Source organism: Haplochromis burtoni, unplaced genomic scaffold, assembly GCF_018398535.1.
Source record: "Haplochromis burtoni strain Fernald_Lab_line unplaced genomic scaffold, NCSU_Asbu1 Contig_121, whole genome shotgun sequence".
NCBI lineage: Eukaryota > Metazoa > Chordata > Actinopteri > Cichliformes > Cichlidae > Haplochromis > Haplochromis burtoni.
Genome location: NW_024582482.1, coordinates 752,148 through 769,411, shown reverse-complemented (window position 1 = coordinate 769,411; position 17,264 = coordinate 752,148). Strand labels below are relative to the sequence as shown.

At 41.2% G+C, this 17,264-nt stretch overlaps 1 protein-coding gene across 1 annotated transcript; it reads right to left on the bottom strand.

The window, feature by feature from the left end:
* Positions 1–1,687: 1,687 nt before the first annotated feature.
* tppp3 (tubulin polymerization-promoting protein family member 3) lies at positions 1,688–11,250 on the bottom strand. The gene is made up of 4 exons (XM_005929204.2): positions 11,135–11,250; positions 7,273–7,474; positions 5,907–6,060; positions 1,688–3,538 (listed from the first exon to the last, which is right to left on the bottom strand). The coding sequence occupies exons 2-4, from the start codon at positions 7,458–7,460 to the stop codon at positions 3,344–3,346; spliced, it is 537 nt and encodes a 178-aa protein (XP_005929266.1). The 5' UTR covers positions 7,461–7,474; positions 11,135–11,250; the 3' UTR covers positions 1,688–3,343.
* Between the last annotated feature and the right edge of the window lie 6,014 nt (positions 11,251–17,264).

Sequence of the window (17,264 nt, the reverse complement as noted above, 5' to 3'; positions counted from 1 at the left end):
AAGCAGACGAACCAGCAACGAGGACGCGGTAACACACACTTTAAATACACACACCAGGAATCAAGGGATGGGAAACAGGAGGGGAACACATCTGGAAGACATCACAGCTGACGAGGCAGGGGGAACGTAAACAGAACACACTGACATTAGACAGAGCCCTTCAGAGTAAAACAGGAAACACATACGCGTAATGACACAGACTCAGAGACGCGGACTAAACACAGAGACCTAATACACTAAGGAGATACACAAGCAGGGAAGACACCAAACAGAGGGAACACAACTAAACCCTAGGAAACCCAAAACCACAGTCATAATACAAAACTATCAAAAGTAAAAGCACACAACCAAAAACACTGGGTCACCGACCCAGGACCATGACAGTGGCAGCAGAATAAAAAATAGTCTTTGCTGAATCTTTGTTACGGAAACATCGGCATGGAGTTTGGGGTGCGATTCATCCCGTGTGAAGCGATGTTGAATTTCAGTGGAAGGGAAAAACAAGGATCTGCATTTTGTCCCAAGTGGTATGACATCAGTGACTCTGCACTGAATCTTGATTATGATTATGAGTCACTTTGGCAAAACCATCTTGGTGTTTTGCAACTAAATGTCATGGATGAAGCAAAGGGACCAAAGTAGCCACGCCTTAAACCATCCCCTGCTTTATCATCTATTTCACTCTAACTGGAAAAATAATTTACAAAGTGAACTTTAACGTTTTGTTCAGTAAGACCCAAAACTGGTGACTGAGATCAAAATGTTTATTGAGGTCATAAGTCAAGTAAAAAGTTCTGTCATTTTTTCATACACTTCTATGCAATCAGACTTCTTTTGAGGATTTTCCTCCAGCTGATCATTAATAAGAAAATTTAAGGCTTTACTTTTCATAACTAAAGGCTGCTTCCACCTTTCGTACACAGTCTATCATTCAAATCACTTTTTATTTGACGACTGAATTTAATTTGAAAAAAATGTTATTGAATGCTTGACCATAACCTGGAGTCGCTCTGGGCTATAATCCAGCAACACACACATAAATAAAACCTGATTCAGTAAAAGGTTTTACATGATTTATATTACAGAGATTCAGGATTAATGTTACACTCTCACACCGGATTATTGATGAGGGTGCTTCTCTCTTATCATATATATTAGCATCTTCTATCAGAGGCGTCATTAGAAGTGATTTTGCTGGTATTATGCTTCAGATACACAGTGCATGGCGTATCCATGGAGGTTCAGCTATGGACACAAAATACTCTGTGACAGCTAGTTTGCTCTGTGTGATTTTATTATTTGTCATTTAATGTTTTTAGGCTTTTATTCTAAATAAATTGTCAATCTGGATCTTTGGTTGTCATCTGATTGAAAAGGTCCTCTGTCTTTTACAAATACGGTCAGATTGTCCAGAAACCTGAAGGGCTTATTTGTATATTATAAACTACAAATACGTGAAATGTATTTGTATTCTAGCCCCAGCATCATGCAGAGAAGGAAGCCTTAGGATTTTCAAAACCTGTTCCCAAACAAGTTTGGATGGCTTGTAAAATGTAAATAAAAGAATGCAAAAGCTGAACTCTTGCAGCAAAAATCTTTATTCCTCATCCCCCTGACTGTCTTCTCTCATCACTTTAAATAAAACTGACCTGCAAATGCCTTTTGGGACAAAAACAAGAAACAAGAAAACCATTTTAAAGCTTTTATTTGTCCACTAAAGTTACTTACACTGCATCAACAACAATAATTAACATGTAAAGCTCTTGGGGAAGATGCAAAATATTTGTTTTGCAGAAGAAAAATCAGGCTGAAAACTTATATATAACAAAAAAAGATTTAAAAAAATGCAAACATGGCTTCAGAAGCCTCAGCGCTGCAGAAACAGTTTGATCTTAATCTGATGTGGATCCAGAGATGATTGAGCTTTTTGGTTTGTTTGACTTTATTTTTTGCAGGAGATTGAATATACTATATATATATACTATAAGTATTCATAAGTCAACACCTTTTTTTGTAATGGGCAGTGAGAATTTAATTTGCTAAACGACTTTACACACAAACTACAGCCCCATTCAGACACATGAACCTCATAGAAGGAGGTGAGCAATGAAGCCGTCACTATAGTTATTCAGGCTAACAGCAGAGGAGTGAAGTCTCAATAATGCGATATAGAGAGTCTAAGGAGGTTGGGAATAAAGCGATTGGACTCCTTTAAGTTTCGTGAAGACGTCTCACTTCTCATCCAAGAAGCTTCTTCAGTCCTGATATTTTATTGCTTCCTCCTGTGATGTTATTGGTACAGCAGCTGCACATACTGAGATTTTTATTCAAACATGCAGGTGTGCTAAATGGATTCCTGGAATCAGCATTTCATGACTCCTCATGGAAATGGAAGAGGGAGCAGGGACGTTCCCTAACCTGCAGTGAACCAGAACAGTGTGGACAGCGTTAAATGAATTATTGTGTTATTGTGTTATTAAAGATGAAAGCAGAGAATAAATACATTTTTCTCTGCATCGTTGATTGTTGCACATTGTGTCAAATATCACAGAGTTGCTGTATCGTGATGCCATCATTATCACAGGTGACTTATTGTGATAGCACAGTATCATGAGTGGACTCGTAAGAGAAGTGGACATTCAGCTGGACAAATACAAAAGCCTCCCCATGGGGGCGCTACTGACTCAAAGGGAAGCAAAGGCAGTGTGTGCAGTTATCCTCAGAGATGGAATTTAGTCAACAAACTTAAACGTGTATCATTAGATTTAAAATGACTTCCAGAAAATGCAGAAGCTGTTTCCTGTTTTTAAGTCTGCTTCTGTGTAACCAAATAAAAACTATAGAGATAATCAGATTAGCAGCAGCACCGGTGCCTTCATAGGGAGAATGAAAGAATCTGAATCACATGAATGAGGCTCTGGACAGGGTTGAAAGCACAATAGGAGAAGCCAGGTCAGAGAAACAGCTCATTATTACTGAGCTGAACACTGAGTCACATGCTGCAGACTGGATTACCATCACTGAGCAGAGCAGGTACTGATTACATCACCCACCTCCTTGCTCTGAATGAGGGCACCGAGAATGAACAAGAAGTCCAGATGTGTGATGAATATTTCAGCCTAAGGGGGGCGCTGATGAGTTGATATGAGGCCAATATCTCACCTCTGTCAGATCCACATCTTTATCTGCAAATCAGAATGAACAAAAGCTCTGTCCAGTGCAAACACACAGGCATCCACACAGACATAGAAGGGTCAAAGTTCAAGGTTTGGTCCAGACTAAGTGCTGTTGGGGAGCTGTGCTTCCAGTCAGCTCCCAGCAGGGGGCGCGGCCTCCGGCTCACTCATTTCTCAGCTTTCACCTTCGTGTCATACGTCCCGGCATTCTTGTACGCTCCCACGTAGCCCGTGTTCTCCACAATCTCCTCACGACCCTCGCGACCTTTGCCCTTGCCGCTGTCGTCAAAGCGCTCCTTGTGTGATCCAGTGTAACGGGACGTGTCGGTCAGACGGTCCACCGCTGCTGTCTTTGCCACTTTCTGATGGAAGTAGAAAAATTAGATTAAAGTCAGTAAAAGAAAAAATATCTTCCCTGCTTCAGGACGCGTCTCTGTTTTTTTAACAAGAGGGGAAAAATGAAGACAATGCAGAAGCGCCACAAACTGCTGTTCCTCTAATGACCACTTGAGGCCATAATGAGGTTGGCGCTTTTAGAGTTCCATGTTAACATATCCAACATTACAAAGCATGTTTACAGCCTCTAACATAAACCATCCACTACTTCAGGTCACTAAACATTATTTATTGATCGTGTGTTTGGGCGTTGGAGCCTTTTAGAGCATTTTAATAGATGACACAATAAATATTCTGGCTTGTTGTGTTTTATTCGTCTGCTTTTTAACTCACAGATGATAACGTGTGATTCCAAGAATCATTAAAATGCAAAATCATGAAGTCAACAAGTGATATCACAGTGGCTGCAACTATTTTTCATAACTTCTATGTTTTCTGTACGACCATGGGTGCAACACGCAAACGCCACTTAGAAAGCAACTCTTACTGATTCACGTTTAGTTTAAAGTGGAATTAAAATTGTTGTTTGCTTTAAGCTATGATTCTGATCATTGCACAGTATTTTAGATAACACGGAGCCCTCTGCATTTAACTGCACTGGGTCCCTGCAAACTGCACCTTCATTATGCAATCCTCTCTGCCCCAGGGCATCAAATGAAGACTCCACTGCAAAACCACAACAAGAATAATATGTCTGCTTTCTTCATTAGTTTTCTTCAGGTAGCTGAAATGAGGATAAGATAGAGTAACTGGAAACAAAGCGAATGAAAAAAAGGCCCAATGTCAGAGCAGGCAAAACAAGGCAAACAGGAAGGGTAGTAGAAACCAAAGTTTAAAGAATATGGACATTTAAATAAAGCATCTGATAGTTTTTAAAGTCACATTTATTTAACACCATTCCCACTTGATTAGCAAGTAGCAAGAGGTGCCTGCTCCTTAGCCTTTTACAGTCGTGTAGTTATCAAATCAGTGTGAGAACCAATAGTGAGTGAATGAGCAGATCTGGATATGAAACAGTTCTTTTTCACCTCAGGAAAACAGTGGATTTCACCAACAGTCCCATATTGTACTGCTGATAGGTAAAGTTTAAATGACATGCAGTGTCATTTGTAACTCCACAGATAGCAAGAACTTCTTACTATGAAGTTCTGCTTTAATCCATGAAAACTTTAAAACTTTGAATCGATAACAGACATATGATAGATAATATAACGCTGATTCCTTCATGAACACAAAAGCTTGTAACTTGATCGTGTTTTTTACTAATGGATTGTCATCTGTAATGCATGCATTTCAGTCAGGTTAGTGTTGACTGTATCTGCTCTGATGACTGAAGGGCGTTTAATGATCTGGAGAGGATCCAGACTGCCTCACTTGCTGGCTCATGCTCTGAGGACCTCACCATTATAAAATAAGAGCTCTTTGATGTGTGCAGTTGTGATCTGATGGATGAACCAGCTGTGATTGAGCCATGGCTCTGAAATATTAGAGCAGAGTAAGATGCTTGTTTGTGGAGCAGCTCAGGACTTGTTTTTCTACAGCTGAAAACTGAGAAGATGAGCCTGAGGTGATTAAACGCTGAGCTAAATATAAAATATGAGCAGCACATAATCATACTCGTCTAATCATGTTTTCATGATTATGCTGCTGTTTTTCACAGACAGACACTCTTCTGTCCAAACTGTAGCTCAGAGTGTGGAGCTGGGAAATCGACTAAACTGATCAGAAAAATTCGTTTCTATGCAGATGATGCAGTTTTATGTTCTTCTGGTTCCGACTTCACTCGCCCCTTGATGTTTTTTATCATTACTTTAAATACACTGTGTTATCTACTGCCCTCTCAAATGAGGCCCTACCCCAGGTGTAGCTCCAGGGTGGAGTCCTGGTATCCCTGGTCCTCAGTCCTTGATGAATCCAATCATAGATGTTTTGAATCGCACTTGGTCTGGCCCCTCACCCAGGACCAGTTTGCCTTGGGAGACCCTACCAGGGGCAAACTGCCCCGGACAACATAGCTCCTGGGATCACTTGGGCACACAAACCCCTCCACCACGGTAAGGTGGCGATTCATGGAGGGGACTATTATATATAAGTATGGGTGTGGCTTAGTATTACAGTGTGGCTTAATCCATATAACTACATTATCACTTACCTTTAAGTCTTTTCTTTTGGAGACTCATTGCTTTTGTTTTTACACATATGCACAAAAAGAAAAATGATGCATTTCACAAAATATACATAGCATAGAATCACAATTTCCTGTTTTACTGTTGAGCATCTTTATTGTGGGATTTAGAGCTTTAAAACAACAGGCACACAAGCATCTTGTCTCACCGTCACACCAACGTTGGTAGGCTCTCGGCCTTCCACCAGCTTGTGGATAGACTGCAGTGCCTCCTCTTTGCTTTGACCTTTGAACCTCTTTAGAGCCAGCTCTTCCAGAGCTTTCTGAAACTCCTCGTAGTTGATGACCCGAGACGTCTTCTGTCTGTACAGAAATACACAAAAGGAACACAGACATGGAAGAGTTCAGAGTCTAAACTGTACTATTAATTCTCTTGGTTGGAAAATGTCTTTTAGCTGTTTTTAAATTATTAAACAGATATTTTGTTTCATCGAGAAAAGTTTGGGAAGCTGAACACAGGCACAACTGTCAGAGTAATTGTGGTGACTGGGAATTCAACAAGAACTCAAGTAACTAAAAGTAGAGCAACAAAACTACAGAAAACAAACAACAGCTGCCCCTTCGATACACCGCACTGCAATTCCTCAAAAACGTCCATCCCAGGAACACAGCAAAAAGTCTTCTTATTGCAGGTCTAAATCTTTGGCATAGTTCAACACTCATCAGTTTTTAGAGTATGACTTCAGCGCTCTGCCTGAACTAATTATGTGCTACATTTGTGTTTGAATATAGACTAAAGTGCTGCAGTTTTATCAGGACGTGTGGAGGAGACACTGACTTAAAAACTAAATACGGAGCAAAAAGTCTTTCAGAGGTAAGATTTATGCACGTGTTTCCATACAATATGGTAACAGAAGACTTTAAGGGAGGTGGTTTTACAAATATAAGTTCGACTAATCGCCCCACCTTTGTTAAAGAGCAGGACACATTCACTCCCTGCACGCACTGTTCTCCCACATTACAAGCAAGGCTTGAACGGCGCTTCTAAAAGGGCGTTTCCAGATTAGCCATGATCTGTAGCGTGTCCGAGCACAAAGCCCATCATCCACATTAAATGTGCATATGCAATAAAAATGTGACAGCTACCTTGACAGTGGAGCACTGCTGTTTCATCAGCATAATGGTACTCAATTTTCCTCAAATTCAGTGTGGACCAGCAGGTCTTCAAATACCACAGTAAAATATCTCCAGTACTCAAAACGCACATGTCACCAGCAAGGTGTTGTGTAAAGTCACCTCTGTAATCCTTTTGAGTTTCTGGAGAGAGATTTGGCCATGTTAAGATGAGACGCTAGTTCATCAGCTGATGGTCACAAACTTGGTTATAAAGCTGGGAAAAATTTTCTTTCTGTTCCAGGCTGCACATTTTAATGATGACAGTTAACCAGTTCATTTCTACTGTGAGGCTGGGGATTATAAAATGGGACTCTCACTTTTGGAGCCTGCCTCAAGTGGACATTAGAGGAACTGCATTTTATGCAGTCTTTTGACACTGGCGCTGATGTGAACACTCACTTGACTTTGGAGAAGACGATGTCCACGTCAGTGCCGGTGACGTTCTTGCCGTCAGTGATCTTGCAGTCTTTGCACAGTTTGGCCCAGTTCTTCCCGGTTAGATCCTTGCCTGTTGCCTTTGTGTCTCCATGGACTGCAAACTTCCTGAAAGCTGTGAGGAGCTGCTCCATGTCTGCACTCTCCGCCATGATGAAAAGATAATCTACAATAAAATTAAGCAGAGGACAACACTGGAGATCGTGTGTGAAGGTAATCTCCTCCCCCTACAGGATTTATGAGAGCATTTTGAGTTTATAAATCAAAGCCATATGTATTACAGCTGTTCATTTAGTTTATTCACCTGTAGTCACCTGGAGCCACACACACTGTCAGATAATTCTAATTAAAATGCTTCAACAGTTACCAACATCACAGTTGTGGTTGACAGATCCAGTTTAGTGGTTCAGATGGGCCAAGAGAACAGGTGACTGTGTCGGCGGAGTCAGAGCAACCACACCCAGATCAGGCTGCCATTATGTTTTTTCATGTATGAGCGTCTGTGGAGATTGATTCGCTTTTGAAGTCACCCTCCGGTGGCCATTAGAGGAACTGCAGTTTCTGGCACAGCTTCATTACAGATTCTATCCTGTTATTTCCTGAAGGTCAATATGTCGTGCACAGCACTTTGTAAAATAAACCAGCAGAGTGGATATTTCCTCCTCTCTGTGCAAAGCTCCTCTTTCTGAATGGTTCTTGGAAACAATGCTTAGTTTTCCCTTTGGGAAACCTTCTGCTGTGCCAGTAGCAGCTAGAAGTTGTTGCTTCTGTGTGTAGGTGTTTTGGACATGAAGATCATTTTGATTATCTTTGCAGCTCCAGCAGAAGTGTGCATGTGCCCACAGAATATGTGTGTGTGTGTGTGTGTGTGTAGGGTGTGAGACGTGACCTCACTGTGGTTTCTCAGGCTTGTGCGACTACACACACACACACACACACACATTGATGCAATCCCAAACAGTGGGTTTCATGGAAACAGAACTGGCTGCATCTCTGTCCAAATACACTTGTGTCTCCTTGTCATGCTGCTTCTGGTGAAAATTCCACTTGCACAACTCTGAATCAGAGCTGCTGCAGGCCATAGCGGCTGAAGTTATAGTACAGATAGTTAATATGAGCCCTGCTCACACACACACACACATGCACGCACACACACACGGTGTGTGAAAGGTGTAAGTGCATCTGTGCATTAAAACTGGTGTGTAGGTGTCAGATTGCAGGCAGTGGAGGCAGCTGCAGTTTTAATGTGAAGCAATCTCTTCTATTTGGAAGCTGATTCATTAAACCTGCTTTTTGTTTTTAGGAAGAGTGATCAGTGCAACTCCGCTGCAGTCTCTTTTTAGACGTCTCAACATAAGAAGCATCTCTGCATTCAATTGGCTCTTGTAACAATCTTCAGGGACTGACCTCTTGTGATGAGCAGCGATTTGTATCGCTTCTTTAGAAAACAGAAAATATCGCACAAAATCACACATTTAAAAATCAACCGATAGTTTAATTGCAAGGAGTCAGACTCTGGATTAGCTCACAGCAAGGCAGGTACTGTCTAACATCTATCAGATGTGTTCAGGTGCAAGACTGAAAGTCGGTCATCTCTGAACCCAAATCCCACAATCACGGCAGTTAAAACTGAAGACAGATCAAAGCAGGAATTAATCTGGTCTCTTTGTGCATCAACAAGTTAAGACTGTTCTGAGTTCAGTCAAGTTTGAGCTGTTATTGTGGTAGAATGATTCACTCTGATACAAACCATTCCCAAGCCAACTAATCCCAACAGAGACTGACATTTAACGATCACATGTTAAAACATTCAAATCTATGAATAACTGTTAAAACAGGAGCACAGAGGTTGAGGAGAAATGCAGGAGCGTTAGAGACAAAGGAGACTATAACCAAATATTAATCGGATGTATCATGGTACATGCGATTCTAGAAATTCTAGAAATAAGAGGAAGGTGACATGGGAGAGCGCTGCAGCCCCGAGGTTAAAACCAAGGTCACTGCTTACATAAATGTTAACGTCAGCGTACTTGAACTTAACTCACTGTAGTCTTTTCCTAAGAAACACGTATCGTTGCTTAGAAAAATTCCCTGCTTACTTGGAGGAATAAAACAAAGATGAAACAGTAAGGTTAAAGTTAAAATCTGGGTGGTGCACAACAAGCCGAAATGGCACCAAAAAAATGGTACGCCAGCAGTTGTGACATCACATCTGGCAGAAACAGCAAGCGAAACCTCCCTGTGCAAAGGTGGACTAACAGTTTGAAGCGTAACAGTTTTTTTCTCATCCTCATTGTGTTTCTTGAGTATTATCGTTGACAGAAATAATGAAAAACACAAAAACATAAATTCAGATCAATATTTGCAGCGCTACTTTAAAACATGCACTGCAGCTGGGAACTTTTTACGATACCACCCGACACAAACATTCAACGCACTTATATGGGACATTAAACAGTGGAACAGTGGTAAAAAGTCAGCGTGACGTAAGATTTGCAAAAGGACTTCTTGTAGTGAGAACGTTGTTAGCTTCATGCTAGCACTTGTTGGGTGCTCCATGTGAGAAAGGGGAACTTCAGACACTCTCCTGAACTAATTCTTGTGAAATTGTCCAACATTTATGTGTGAAAATTACTTTTTTTTTTCCTTAACCATCGATAGACTGGGCTGCCCACATCTCGCCGTCTTTATTCTGCCCATAGTGACCAGCAGCCTGTTACAAAAGCATCCTGACTGTAGCTTACTGCCTAAAGCATCTGCCTATCACTTGCACTTGTAATTCCTGGGTTTCCTGAAAAAACAAATATTCTATGCACAATTATCAGCAGGCAGGTAGGAAAAGCTGCACCTGAGAGGTGAAACCCAGGAAAAAAGGCTGGGTTTCGACACTTCACTGCTCCTTTATGTTTTTGCTTTGAGACGCACAGACAGATATTGAAAACTTGATTGTTAATCAATAGTAGGAACTTCAGTCCTGTCTCAGTGTTAAAAACAAAGCTCAGCTAGGCTCACACGCTCTGTTTCTAGCAGCAGCTCTCCTTCAGTTTGAGTGCGTTTTAGTCATGGGGCCACACAGACTGTGTAAAGTGTATGGGCGTGCCAGTCAGTGTGTGTGCATGTGTGTGTGTGTGTGTGTCACTATGCAAAGACAAATAAACAGATTACCGACTGTCCACACTTTTAAAATTCATAAAACATGACAGCATGTTTACGCCGTCGCCTTGGCACATTAAATCCCTGCATGTTTGTGTTCAGTAGCAGATCCCATGCACACATCGCTTTTCTAATTTTATACTTTTTAAGCCAGCAATTTTTAGCAAATTGTAATCAAACATCTTGTCTGGTGTGAAGATTCCTGCTGTTTGCTGTTTGTTTGGCGAGAACGCTTCATGGCTATTTCTTTCAGACATTTTAAGTTGATAAGTGGCAGCATTATTGAAGACACAGCAGATGAATCACTGAAGCTTCCAGCTGTGCAGACTCCAAACATTCGGCTATCTGTGCATGTCTGAAATTAAACCGACTCTGATCTTCAATCACTGCAGAAAAAGTTTCTGGAATAAAACTAAAAAGTTGTTCCAGCACTGACTGCGTGAAGATTTTAAAAATTTATCTGAAAACTGTCATTAAAAAAATCCTTCTGTTTATATTAAACACATCAACTTCTACTTTTTTGTTCTTCTTAATTTTTCCATTCTTCTTCTTTGCTTTGCACTTCTGACATCTGCACCACACCCAATCTTTCAGTCTTATTCTCTAAAACTTTTTTCTTAAATTCCACGATTTCTCTCTTTTTTTATTGCATGTGTGTCCTGCAGTTTCCTACCTGTCGGTCTTCAGTCCCCTCCGTCTGCCTCTGCTCTCCCTCTTCTGGCCCTCAGCAGCGGTGGCAGCATTCAAATGAGTTCTGAAGAGCTAAGGGTTGTTATCATCTGTTTACCCCGTCGCCTTGGCGACATCCTGTCCAACATCAGGGGAGGGCAATAAAACAGAGAAAGAGGGGGAGAGAGAGGGAGGGTTGGTCCTACGGCAGGGCGCTTATGCAGGCTCCTGCAGTTTCCCACAGCTGCAGGTCAAAGGTCAGAGGTCATAATGATCATATAACAATGCTGCATGCAGATTTTTATGCTTTAATTGAAATTAAAGGCTGGATAAAGTGTAAACATAAAACAAGAAAAGCACTCTGTTGAGCCTTTGGCAGGTTTTAGCAGCTGCTCAATACACTGGCTGAAAATAAGATTTAATGAAGTTATGATGACAGATTTCTGAGTAAATACTCTTTGCAGTCTGGCCCCTTCCTCTCTGTGTCAAAGCTGCACGTAATGACGGGCGAGTGGCTGAAAGGCAGCATCGCTGCTGCCAGTGACAGAGAGGCAAACACAGAGTGCTTTGGAGAATTTCTAAGGTAAAAAGGAGACATGCGGTCATGTGAAAAAGCAAGTGCACCCTTCCTTCTACCATAGGAAGCCAGGTGCTGCTGATCAAGTGCACATGATTAACTGATCACCAACAAGTGTAAGCACCTATATAGAAGCAGGAGTTTCATCAGTTTGCTGTTCTGGACGACTTACATGTGTGTAAACACGTGTAATCTTCTTGCCATGTCCCAGAAATTCGCCCTGAGCTCATGCAATGCTCAGAGAAATTGCAAAAAACCAAGAGCTCTGTCTCAGACTCTCCAGGCTTCGGTTAGCATATTAAATGTTAAAGTTCATGAAATGGGCAATTAGAAAAGGACTGAACAAGTATGGCTTGTTTTCAGGGGGTTGCCAGGAGAAAGGCTCTTCTCTCTAAAAGAAGATTGCAGCACGGCTGCATGCAAAGATGCATCTGAACAAAAGCCTTCTGGATCAGTGACACCTCAGACAGACAATGTGTGGGAAAACCAAACACAGAGCATCAGCACAAACACCTCATGCCAACTGTCAATCAGGGTGATGGAGGGCTGATGAACTGGGCTTGTTTTGAGCCACAGGACCTCGATAATTTGCAGTCACTGTGGTGCGGCCTTTCAGTCGCTCGCCCGTGAATGCATTTGTCTGATGGCTAAAGCTTGACTCAAACTGAGTCATGCAGCAGGTGATTAATCCAAAGCACAGCAGCAAATCTCGTACAGAGTAGCTGAAAAAGAAAAGAATCAAGCTGCTGCAGTGATAGAAGATGTGGTTGTTTTGTTTGTAGTACCAAGTGTGAAATAAATAAAAATGAAATGAAATGAAATGAAATGATCCAGTCAAAGTCCAGACCTGAGTCTGACTGAAACGCTGCGGTGGGACCTTCAAAGAGCTGGGCAAAAACAAATGTCCACAAAGCTCAATGATCTGAGCCAATGCAGTAAACAAGAGTGGGCCAAAACTCCTCCACAACTATGACACTGATAAAATCATAAAAAACATACTGCTTCACGTTATTGTTGCTGACGATGATTTTACTGATTCTACTGAAGCGGTACTTCGCTTCTCACTGAGTGCAGAGTCCTAAAAAGCCACAGGCAGACGGCGTGATAAAATCATAGCTTGGTGAAATGTCATAAACTCATGGCATTAGGTCTGATCACAAGTGGACTTGACTACAGGTGTAAACACTCCCAGAATGCACCGAGGCCTGCATCCATTGAGAAGTCTCAGGCCCTGGAGGCAGTCTGGTCTGCATACGATCACATTTTTACAGCTGAGTGTGCAAGAATGTCTGCACACGCTCTCGGCTGACATCTTCTGTGTAAGCACAACTGCAAACTCATTCACACACTGATAAATGAGCGAAACACAAACACGGACCGATTTCGCTGCGCTGGGATCAGCTGGTGCTACACATGTGCAGACTCATAATGTGTTTCAGAGCAGAAGCTGCAGAAGCAGAAGGGTGAAACTATTTTAACTCATTTTATTCCACGGTGCACCGTAAACCCTGATTTGATCTCAGTCACGTCTGGACCAGGAAAACTTTTGCATTACCTGATAAAATAAAGCCGATTCTGAAAAGGTTTGCATATGAGTGACATCTCTTGAGAAAATAAGTGTGACTTTTCCATGTTTTTTACACAAACATTTGAAACTACAGCAACTCTTTGAAGGCACAAAACCATCACATATATTGTGTTTTGAAACAGGACAGTATGACACATTATTTTACTTCACTGTGAAATAAACATAACAGTGCATTTTATTGAATTATTATTTTATTTATTTTATTGAAAAAATAATAGTAACTTGTCTTCAATTTTCATCCAGTGGGCCAACTTGCATCTCCTGATAGGCCAGACTGACACACCTGGTTTTAACTGTTTTGTTTATGTTATTCAGAACAGAATTCACTGATTATTGCTTTTGTACAGAAGATAAGACTAAAACGTGAAGCTGAACTTGTCAATGAGAACTTTCAAAAACAAAAAATACAAGGATATGACTCAAACTAAACCAGAAGCTGAAGTTAATGCAGAGGTCAAAAGGTCACGGTGCAGCACAAACGTGATGTTTTATTTCCCCTTCTCCGTCTGCAGAGAAAAAACCTGCAGAACGTTTTTAGAAATATAGATGCAGCACAAACAGTTCTTCTTGTGGCAGGAAACTGAACTTTACTGAAACTTCCTGCTGGACATGCAATGACAGATTAAATCATTGTTTGTGTTTCTGTTGTCATGGCAACAGTGTTTTGATGTTTGTCAGGTAGAATCCAGTAAGACGGGATCAGCAGGCCTACACGCTGCTGCAAACATCTGCAGGTACTCCAGTGCATTTCATGTCCTGCTCAACTTGTTAAAAACAGAAAAATGCGCTTTAATCGTATTTGTTTGATTTTAAAGAAAGGAACCTCCCAGACACCAGAAGTTTTTATGGTTTATATTTTTCTCTTTTCAGCAGGGGAAAAGGAAATGTGCAAATTTGCATTTTTGACATTCATACCGAAAACACGAAGCTCTTTATCCTGCTTGAAACGGTTGAAATGCGTCTCTCTTCTCAGCACCATATTCACATAAACATTTCTCTCCTTATATAACGCTGCAGACAGTCGTCACCTTAATAACAGAACAAAATGAAACTGCAGGTTGATCGGTGCAACAGGCCGACAAAGACAAAGAACAGCTGAGACGCTTTCATCGGGAGCACTTTAATCTCAGCATCTTTCTTGTTCAGTGGAAACCAAATTGAACTGGAAATTTCCAAGTTAGACATCTCAAGACCGATCGCTGAAAATGTAAACAAAGTGGCTGACAGCGATTTGGCAGGCAGCATTTTAAAAGAAGCTGAAACAAAGGCACCCTGAATTCTTAGCTATTTAGTTTTAGTCACATGGCGCTCTGCTTGAGGCACCACCAGCTTCAGGAAACCCTCCATCAGGCTTCCTGAAGTGGAACAATCAGAAGAGAGTGAAGGCATGTTGAAGAGGGAGCTGCCAGGCAGGAAGACAAAGAAGATGATCACAGAGACGGTTCATGGTTGTAGTGAAGGAGGACATGCAGAGGGTTGGTGTGACAGAGGAGGATCCTGGGATAGCATGACATAGAAGCAGGTGATCTGCTGCGGCAACCTCTAAAGGGAAGCTGAGAGAAGAAGAAGAAAGGCCTTAGTGAGGCAGAAGCTCAAACAGCTTGTCTCAGAAAGGAAGTGCTGCATGAAGGGCCAGGATGACAGAAAGAAAGATGCAGGGCCGTCCCCTTTGTTGCCATCAGATCAAATAAACGAGAGTGAATGATACGAAACAACCAACAACCACAACAGTTTCAGGAGGTTACCGTCCTAAACGCTGTAAATCTCTGTGAATACCACAGAAACTACGTTTCTGAGGCTCTCATTCACAGACTGTATATAAAAGATGCATGTACGGTCATGTGCAAAATTAGTGAGTCACTCTTTATTTTTTAATATTTTGTTTCCAAGGAGACTTAATTGTAATTATTAAAGTGGTCTTGAGCAATAGTTCTCCAGGCTTTTTGAAGGTCTTTCAGTTTTTCTTTGGAAATTGGCTGCTTTTTTGTTCATTTTCAGTCCAGCCCTTGGACCTGACCTCATTTTGGAGGTTATTAAGCTACTCAAGTGTGATCTGCGGATCATTCCCAATTACAAAAATGCAGATGCTGCTTGTGCAATAAGCCGTACGTTTTACGTCCAATGGATGATGATCTGATTAGTCGACTAATAGCAAAAATAATCGGTGACTAGTCGACTATCAAAATAATCGTTTGTGGCAGCCCTAATGTTTAATGAGACTTTGGATGTCTACAAGAGTGAGAGTCAACTGCTTCAAAAAGTTCAGTGTTTTTAATGTCACACTGTGCTGATTTTCCTAAATACTGCCTGTGCCACATGTCTCCATACAATAAAAGACTAAAACTAACACTGAAACTAATAAAAATAAAAGCAAAGCATTCTCAAGCAATAAAAACTAAAGTGAAACAAGCCCAGTAACTGAGACAAAACTGAATTAAAATTCAAAGTTAAATAAAAATAAAACCTCATTAGAAAATGCCTAACTATGTTAACTTTGGTATGCACACAGTACGTAGGAGAAGAAAACTGCTGTTTGTTTATCTGAACGACGTCCAGAAGAAGGACGGTTAAACTGACAAAGGGTTAAATCAAAGCAGCCAGTCAGAGTAACTGGTGCACGGGGCTCTGCTGTGGCTCACCGAGCGGCCTGCTAGACCATTTAACAGCGTGATTAAGTGAGTTTCTGTTCTTTATGGATAAATATCCAAACCACGATCCAGCTTTAATAAAAGCACGATAAAATGAAATCATTGTGGTTTTCATCAGCGTGGAAATGAGAACGTTCCCTCACACAGGACAGATGCTGCTGCCCTGTTTTTTCACACACAGCTTCCCAGTTTGTCTCTCACAGCGTGGGGAAACTGTCAGAGTATAACAGGTGCACTGCTGCACTCAACACTGACCTGCTCTCTGTTCGGCTCACATACTTTTAGCATTGGCTGCTCAGAGAGAAGCTAATGGACTCTGCTCACTTTCTGTTGATGGAAGCAGAACGGTTGATATAACAGAAATAACAGTAATTACCACCTATAAAAAGATATTCAACACAAAGCCTAAAGCTGAAGCTGTTCCATCAGTTTCTCTCTTTAGAAATATGAGCTGCAGTATGTCTCGTCTGCTTTGCTGCTGCCTCTTATAACATCTGATAACCTCATTGACTGATCTGAAGATGATTTGTATTGAAAGCAGATCAATCAGCTCCAGAAGAACAGATGAGATTATCTGCTGCCTCATTAATTTACCGCCTGATTCTTCTTCCACAAGAGTTTATTTAACAATCATGTGTTTGTTTGACAGATACTGAGGACACTGATGAAAATTTAAATGATTTCATCATCTCGGTCTTTATTTGGTTTTCGGGTCACTGTCAGAATAATTTTGGTTTTCCACTTTGATGGGCTGAGTGAGCTCAGCTGTGATGTCTTCTTCATCCTGTTTAGGAGGATAAACACGCTGTTTACTTTTTGAGTCCACAAAGAACAATAGGTCAGAGACTGTGAGTGTGTGTCTTTGAGTGGCAGGAAGTGAGCTCATGGCAGCGGGTGTGTCGGCAGGAAGCAGCTGTTGGTGTTCGGTTACATCATGTTGATCAGTGTCTCCAGGACAACCTGCGAGGACACAGCCATATGACTGGAGAGGACGTCAGACTTTGGCCAGAACAAAGCTTCCAGGAAATAGCCATAGCCGCACTCTGGCATCCTCCATGCTGGAGTGTTCATATTCACTCTTTGTTTGTCTGCATGTTTAGTCATGGCAGCATTAATATATAAAAATATAAAAAAGTCACCAGACTTCCTTCATGAATGCAATATTTTGGATTTTGTTTCAGTCAGAGGGCATCAAATATTGTTCACATATTCAAATGAAAAAACAGGATAGATAGATAGATAGATAGATAGATAGATAGATAGATAGATAGATAGATAGATAGATAGATAGATAGATAGATAGATAGATAGATAGATAGAT